This window comes from Carlito syrichta, unplaced genomic scaffold, assembly GCF_000164805.1.
Source record: "Carlito syrichta isolate Samal-C Ts95f unplaced genomic scaffold, Tarsius_syrichta-2.0.1 Scaffold289214, whole genome shotgun sequence".
In the NCBI taxonomy this organism is placed as follows: domain Eukaryota; kingdom Metazoa; phylum Chordata; class Mammalia; order Primates; family Tarsiidae; genus Carlito; species Carlito syrichta.
This window is the reverse complement of record NW_007233310.1, coordinates 15,383-23,460: the sequence shown is the minus strand read 5'-3', so window position 1 is coordinate 23,460 and position 8,078 is coordinate 15,383. Positions and strand designations below refer to the sequence as shown.

Sequence of the window (8,078 nt, the reverse complement as noted above, 5' to 3'; positions counted from 1 at the left end):
TTGACTTCCAGATCCTCAGGTAGGGAGTGGGCGTGTCCGGCCCGGAGCGAATGGGCGGGTCCTGTCGGGGCTGAGTGGGCGTGTCCTGCCGGGGCCGAGAGGGCGTGTCCTGCCGGACCTGAGTGGGCGTGTCCTGCCGGGGCTGAGTGGGCGTGTCCGGACGGCGCCGAGTGGGCGTGTCCTGCCGGCGCCGAGTGGGCGTGTCCTGCCGGCGCCGAGAGGGCGTGTCCTGCCGGACCTGAGTGGGCGTGTCCTGCCGGGGCTGAGCCAGGGGCGGGCGGCAGGCGGTGCAGTTTCCACCCGCTGCCCCAGCACCCTCAGGCTTGCCCCCCTCCCACAGCAAGAATCTCAACAACTCGCAGAGCGACGTGGTCTCCTTCCGGCTCTCCGTGGAGGCTCAGGCCCAGGTGTCCCTTAACGGGTCAGTGTCAGGGCAGAAGGGGCCCCTTCTGGGAGGGGAGACGGACGCCCAGGGAAGGGTGCCTACGGGGTCCCTTCTGCCCTCCTCGAAACCGCTCTCCTCCTTAGTGTCTCCAAACCTGAGGCAGTGCTATTCCCAGTAAGCGACTGGCAGCCCCGAGACCGGCCTCAGGAGGAGGGGGACGTGGGCCCTGCTGTCCACCATGTCTATGAGGTGAGGGCCCAAAGGAGACAGGAAGGGCCGGGTCTCGGGCAGGCCGGGCTAGAGGGAGTGGAGGGGCGGGGCCAGAATGAATGATGGCAAAGGAGGAGCCAGTGTGAGTGACAGATGGCTGGGGCCCCCGACTGAGAGGAAGACAAGAGGGAAGGGTGAGTAGCGAGTGACACGCTGGCCAGGGAGGGGGGAAGGACTTAGAAAGGAGGGACGGGCCGGCGCGGTGGCTGACACCTGTAATCCCAGCACTTTGGGAGGCGGGGGTGAGAAGATGGCCTGAGCTCAGGGGTTCGAGACCAGCCTGAGCAACATGGCAAGCCCTCGCCTCAACATTAAATCAAAAAAATTAGCAGGGCATGGTGGCGCGCACCTGTGGTTCCAGCTACTTGGAAAGCTGAGGCGGAAGGATTGTCTGAACCCAGCTTTTTGAGGCTGCGGTGGCTGTGAGCACACCACTGCACCTCAGCCTGGGTGACAGAGTCAGACTTCAACTCAAAAAAAAGGAAAGAAAGGGACTGAGCCGCTTCCACGTTGGTTAGGGCCAGAAGCAGTGTCTCATGCCTGTAGTCCCTGCACTTTGGGAGGCCAAAGCTGGAGCAGTGCTTGAATCTGGGAGTTCAAGACCAACCTAGACAGCATAGTGAGACCCCATCTCTACAAAAAATAAAAATAAAAAAATTAGCCAGGTATGATGGTGCTTACAGTCCCAGCCACTTGGGAAGCTGAGGCGCGAGGATCCCTTGAGCCCAGGAGATCAAGGCTGCAGTGAGCTATGATCATGCCCCTGCACTCCAGCCACAGAGAGAGAGAGAGAGACCCTGTCACTTAAAAAAAAATGTTAGAGAGGATTTCATCTCACTCCTAAGACGGGGGAGCCCCATAGTAGGGGCTGGTCCAGGGCTTCTAGGGCAGAAGCCCCCGCATGACGACTGTGCTTCCCTCTTCAGCTCATCAACCTGGGCCCCAGCTCCATCAGCCAGGGCGTGCTGGAGCTCAGCTGTCCCCAGGCTCTGGAAGGTCAGCGGCTCCTCTACGTGACCAAGGTGACGGGGCTCAGCAACTGCACCTCCAGTCACCCCTCCAACCCCCAGGACCTGGAGGTGAGAGCCTGGACATAGGCATGGGGAAAGGGACAGGTCAGAGGCTGAGGGGTGGGGGAAGGTTGCAGGGCTCCCCCCAGAAGAGGCAGGGAGGCTATACTTGTCTGTAGCTGAGGCTGAGGCCACTGAAGGAGGGTCAGAAGGCCCACGGGCACCGCAGAGCCCTGGAGGGAAACAGACTTTGATCCATGGTACTTCTGTCTTCCTGCCTAAAATATCTTCCTTCACTTCCTGACTTACCTCCTAGTCATGTGCCACCTCCTCCAGGAAGCCTTCCTCAGACCTACTCCTCTGGGCCCCCAATGCCTGTTTTCTAGTTCATTGGCTCATGAACATTTAACTAAATGAGTGCCTGTCCTGGGCACTGTTAGGAAATATTGCACCCAACAAAACTGACAAGGTCCCCATGGGGCTTACATTCCAGTGGAGGATGAGAGAGAAAAAAAGTAAAAATAAGCCTGGCATGATGGCTCACGCCTGGCATCTGAGCACTTTGGGAGGTGGAGGCAGGGGGATTGCCTGAGCTAGGGGTTCTAGACCAGCCTGGGCAACTTGGTGAGACCTCGTCTCTACAATAAATCAAAAAGCTGGGATGGGCTCAGTAGCTCACGCCTATAATCCCAGCACTTTGGGAGGCCAAGGCAAGAGGATTACCTGAGCTCAGGGGTTCAAGACCAGCCTGGGCAACTTGGTAAGACCTCTTCTCTACAATAAATCAAAAAATTAGCAAGGTATGGTGGTGCGTGCCTGTAATACCAGCTACTTGGAAGGCTGAGGTGAAAGGATTGCCTGAGCCCAGGAGGTTGAGTCTGTGGTGGCCATGAGCCTGCCACTGCACTCCAGCCTGGGCAACAGAATGAAACTCCAGCTCAAAAAGAAAAAAAGAGAAAAAAAAACTAGCCAAGCATGGTAGTTGGAAGGCTGAGACAGAGGACTCGCCTGAGCCCAGCAGGTCTAGGCTGTGGTGAGCTGTGATTGTGCCCCTGCACTCCAGCCTGGATGACAGAGTGAGACTCTGACTCAAAAAAAGAGAGAGAGAGAGAGAGAAGTTAAGCGGGCACTGAGAAGTGGTGAGCATGCTCATAGGCTGTGGGAAGACTGAGGGGAAAACGTGCAGAAAAGGTAACAGGTGAACTGAAGCCCCAAGGACAAGCGGGACCTACCTGTGAAGGCTCAGAGAAGAGCATTCCCAGTAGAAGGATCGCCACTGCAAAGGCCCCTCGGCAGGAACACGGTCTTCATTGTTCATTTACACGTCTCCTCCATGTGAACTCCAAGAACCAAGTTTTATTTGTTGCCATCTTTTGACACTGAGCTCAGTGCCTTGCATACAGGAGGTGGAAGGCTGGACAGGTCCATAAAGGGAGAGAAAAAAGACTAGGCTGAAACTGCTCTGGAACCCAGATGCAGAGGAACTTAGAAGATGTAATAAAGGCCAGGCGCTGTGGCTCACACTTGTCATCCCAGCACTTTGGGAGGCTGAGGTGGGAGGATCATTTGAGGCCAAGAGTTGGAGACCAGTCTGGGCAACATAGCAAGACCCCCATCTTTACAAAATTAAAAATTAAAAAAATTAGCGGGCTCAGTGGCTCAGCCTGTAATCCCGTGCCTTGGAAGGCTGAGGTGAGTGGATTGGCTGAGCCCGCGGGTTCGAGACCCGCCTGGGCAACTTGGCGAGACCTCATCTCTATAATAAATCAAAAATCGGCCAGGTGTGGTGTACTCGGAAGGCTGAGGCAGAAGGATCACCAGAGCCCGGCAGGTCGAGGCTACAGTGGCCGGGAGCGGCCACTGCACTCCAGTCTGGACAACAGAGTGAGACTCCAACTCAAAAAAAAAAAAAATTAAAAAATTAAAAAAATTAACTGGGCATGACACTGTGCACCTGTAATCCTAGCTACTCAGGAGGCTGAGGCATGAGGATTGCTTGAACCTAGGAGATTAAGGCTGTGGTGAGCTGTGATGTTGCGACTGCACTCCAGCATGGGCAACAGAGCAAGCCGCTGTCTCTTAGAGAAAGGGGAAAAAAGCTGTCATGAGATGAGAAAGGCAGCACAATCTCCTCTTACAGTTGGATTCGGAGGGTTCCCTGCACCACCTGCAGAGACGGGAGGCTCCCGGCCGCAGCCCTGCCTCCTCGGGTCCTCAGATCCTGGTAAGCCATCCGGGGAGTAAGGTCGGGGCCAGGCGTGGAGTACCTGTTGGGTTCTCAGAGCCACCGCCAGGGCAGAACTCCAGGTTCCAGGCTCCTCTAATTCTTCCCAGAAATGCCCCGAGGCTGAGTGTTTCAGGCTGCGCTGCGAGCTGGGGCCGCTGCACCGACAAGAGAGCCGAAGTCTGCAGCTGCATTTCCGAGTCTGGGCCAAGACCTTCCTGCAGGTGAGGGAGCCTCACCACAGCCCTGACCCCTGACTTGCGGGCCTGCCTGGACTGACACCTCTCACCACTGCCCTAACCACCTCTCCTTTGGCAGGCGGGACCCAGGCACCCCGGCTCCCCTTGCCTGCCCTTGTCTGGACTAGGCTGTGTGTCCTTGGCGTCACCTAGTGGCCACACTGGGAGCAACAGCTTCCCTTTCCAGGCCCATTCAGAGGAAGGAGGGAAGGAGGGAAGGAGGGAAGGAGGGAAGAAGGGAGGGAGGGAGACCCGTGTGCACAGAATGATAGAAAAACCAAGATGGAGGATGAATCCGTAGTGGAGAGGTGAGCAGACGCTGGAGTAGTGAGAAGCAGTCATTTACTGAGCACCTGCGACAGGCCAGAATGTGTCAACCCACATTCAACGTTCCAAGAAAGTTTTCTTATTGAATACGTAGTCATCTAATTATACGTTATTGAGTTACAATTATCCAATTACACATTTATTATCTCATAAGGAGCATCGAGAAAGACTCAGGAGAGAATGAGTCCACAATAAGGAAAGATCATAGCCTGAGCCAGATTGTGGGGACCCCTGTGTCCTCCAGGTCCCAAAGGAGCCTGCCCTGACCAACTTTTCCCCACCCACAGCGGGAGCACCAGCCATCCAGCCTGCAGTGTGAAGCTGTGTTTGAAGCCCTGAAGATGCCCTACCGAATCCTGCCTCGGCAGCTTCCCCAAAAGGAACTTCAGGTGAGTCCGGGGCCAGAGGTCTGGGCCAAGGAAGACAGGGCCAGAGTGCAGAGACATGGGGTGGCGGCTGATCTTGCTATTGTAACAACTCCATAGTGAGCATCTACGATGTGCCAGGCACTGTGCGGGTGCCAGGGATGTAGTGGTGGGCAAGACCAATGTGGTATCTTTGCTCCATGGGCATTGACAACCCAGTGTAACAAGTGCCGTGATATTTATGAAAACACATCATAGGAACACCTGAACCCAGTCTGGCTGGGTCAGGAAAGGCTTCCCAGAAGGAATGACGTTCAGGCTGAGACCTGAAGAATAATAGGAGCTAGCTGAACTAATCAGGAAAGGAATCTTCTGGGGAAAGGGAATCGCAGATGTGAAGGCCTAAAAGTAAGAGACACATCGCACACTTTGGGAACTTACGTGTTACGTTCAAAACACGATTTGCGCAAAGTAAGAGGTGGGTCGTGGGTCTAGATCAACTGACAAGGAAGGGGCCAAGCATAAGGTAGAAGGAACTTCCGGGTTCCCAGTGACCTCACCCAGCTTGCTTCCCAGGTGGCCACCGCCGTGCAGTGGATGAAGGCAGAAGGCAGCCAGGGCGCCCCCTTGTGGATTATCATCCTGGCCATCCTCTTTGGTCTTCTGCTCCTCGGTCTGCTCATCTACATCCTCTACAAGGTCAGCCGCGTCCTGCCCCTGACTTGCTGCCCTTGACCCGGCATAGGCCCAAGTGCCCACCTCTAGACCAGCTCCCCAGACCTATGCCCGCCTCTGTCCCGGCGACATGCATCCCATTGGACCTTCCTGCAGGAGCCCTCCTCACCCGACAGCCCCTCGCTTAGAAAGAGCCTCCGGATTCAACATGACAAGCTGCCCTGTACTTGCAAAATCACTGTAACCAGCAGATGGCAGACCCATGGCATTCATGCTGCCACTTTCTCCAAAGACCCATTGCAGCAAGTGTTCAGATCCTAGAAGTGACCTCAGACTCTTGCTCATGCCACTACTAGGCAATCAGAGTTGATACTTGGGTTCAAATGTATCTACCATTTCTAGCTTAACTGGGGACGTTCAATTTAATTTATTGCTTACTTTTGAGTCAGGGTCTCACTCTGCCGCCCAGGCTAGAGTGCAGTGGCATGATCACAACTCACCACAGCCTCGGCCTCCTGGGCTCAGGTGATCTTTCCACCTCAGCCTCCTGAGTAGCTAGGACTACAGATGTGTACCGCCATGCCCAGCTTTTTTTTTTTTTTTTTTTTTTTTTTTGTAGAGATGAGGTCTCGCTATGTTGCTCAGCCTGGTCTCAAACTCTGGGCTCAAGCAATCCTCCCGCTTCACACTCCCAAAGTGCTGGGATTAATAGGCATGAGCCACTATGTCTGGCCTCACTGGGGGCATTTTTAAGGCACTGGTAAAAGGTATCCCCAATTTTCACCCTCCTGGGCCCGTTGGGCCTCTTGGAGGGATGGTCTCATCCTGAATTCAGAGGCTGCTTTTGCAGGATGTCGAGGCTGGAGGCACTGGGGTCCTCCTTGTTCTGTCTTGGAGCAAGAACACCTAACTGTCCTTCCTCTCCCCTTCACCAGCTCGGATTCTTCAAACGCTCCCTCCCGTACGGCACCGCCATGGAAAAAGCTCAGCTGAAGCCTCCAGCCACCTCTGATGCCTGAGTCCTCCCAATCCCAGACTCCCAATCCTGAAGACCCAGCCTCCCTTCAGTCTACTGAAAGGGAGGGGCCTGGGCACTTCCTGAAGGTGCTGAGGGCCAGGGAGAAGCTCCTCTCCCCAGCCCAGAGACATACTTGAAGGGCCAGAGCCAGGGGGGCGAGGAGCTGGGGACCCCTCCCCCCGATGCACTGTGAAGGACCCTGTTTACACACTCCCTCCACGGATGGGGGAACAGATCCAGGGACAGAGGCCCCAGCCTCCCTGCAGCTTTGGAGAGAGTTTTCTGAAACAACTCGGAACCGGAACTGGGGAGCCTGTTCGCAGTTCTTCCGGCCAGACATGCCATAAGGACTTCCTGTCCTGCCCCCGCCTGCAAAGACCTGTGCTCCGCCTTGCCAGAGACGCAAAGGATGCCCCCAGCTGAGAACCTGGAACCTGGGGCGAGAGGCCTGGCAGCTCTGGACAGCCCCCGCCCTGGTGGGCCAACAAAGAACACTAACTATGGATGGTGCCCCAGGACCAGCTCAGGACAGACCCCAGACAAGGATAGATGCTGGCCCAGAACCCAGCCCCCGGGGGGAATCCGAACTCAAGTGGGGCCAGATCCAGCCTGGGGTCCAGGGCTGGTCTGGAACCCAGACGCAGATGTTGGAACTCTAATCCAGGCAGGACGATGGGCCCGCCCAGCCCTGGTGGTCCAGCTCTCCCCTGACACGGGGGAAGTCAGGAACGGCCCAGGACCCAGAAGGGGCCATAATGGCAACAGATCTGGAACCTCAGCCTGGCCAGACACAGGCCCTCCCAGGCCCCCAGAGCAAGGGAAGCCCACTGCCCTGGGTCTGCAGAGTTTGGGTTCTGCCCGCCAGCTGCACTGACGCTGCCCCTCCTCTCTCCCCCCACCCCTTCCTTCCCCTCGGCTCCAGACACCCAGGACTTATTTAAACTCTGTTGCAAGTGCAATAAACCTGACCCAGTGCCCCCACTGACCAGAACTGGAATCTGCCATCTCCTGCTTCACTCTTCCCAAACCCATCCAGGTGGCCTGCTGGGAAGGAGGTGGTCCCCAGGGGCTAGAAGCTGCTCCCGTCTCCTAGGTAACAGATGATGGAAGGGGAGGAAGACGTGCTAGATTTCTCTGCCACTCACAGCTCCCACCAGATCTAGTCCCCAGTGCTCCCAAGGGAGAAGGGAAAGTAATCCCTTCCTTTGGGGCTTAAGGATTGGAGGAGAAAGCAAAGGGGAAGGTCCAGGTTGGAGGTGGGGAGGACAGTCCAGAAGATTCTCACCTGGGATTCCCAGAATCAGAATAAGAAAATGAGGCCAGGTGTAGTGGCTCACGCCTGTAATCTCAGCACTTTAGGAGGCTGAAATGGGAGGATTGCTTGAGGTCAGTAGTGTGAGATTAGCCTGGGCAAAAAGCGAGAACCCATCTCTATTAAAAAAAAAAAAAAAAGCGCCGGGCTCGGTAGCTCAGCCTGTAATCCCAGCACTTTGGGAGGCCGAGGTGAGTGGATTGCCTGAGCCCGCGGGTTCGAGACCTGCCCAGGCAACTTGGCAAGACCTCAT

General features: G+C 56.0%; 1 protein-coding gene across 1 annotated transcript in view; it reads left to right on the top strand.

The window, feature by feature from the left end:
* The window catches only part of ITGA5 (integrin subunit alpha 5), a gene marked incomplete at its 5' end in the record, with an annotated part of 18,208 nt that extends 10,702 nt beyond the window's left edge, over positions 1 to 7,506 (top strand). The window contains 9 exons of the mRNA XM_021710494.1: positions 1 to 19; positions 341 to 421; positions 529 to 634; positions 1,582 to 1,734; positions 3,806 to 3,889; positions 4,000 to 4,113; positions 4,743 to 4,844; positions 5,397 to 5,519; positions 6,431 to 7,506. The exon at positions 1 to 19 is cut by the window's left edge and continues 50 nt beyond it. Of these exons, the coding sequence (XP_021566169.1) occupies positions 1 to 19; positions 341 to 421; positions 529 to 634; positions 1,582 to 1,734; positions 3,806 to 3,889; positions 4,000 to 4,113; positions 4,743 to 4,844; positions 5,397 to 5,519; positions 6,431 to 6,514 (866 nt within the window). The remainder of the gene's footprint in view (positions 20 to 340; positions 422 to 528; positions 635 to 1,581; positions 1,735 to 3,805; positions 3,890 to 3,999; positions 4,114 to 4,742; positions 4,845 to 5,396; positions 5,520 to 6,430) is intronic.
* Between the last annotated feature and the right edge of the window lie 572 nt (positions 7,507 to 8,078).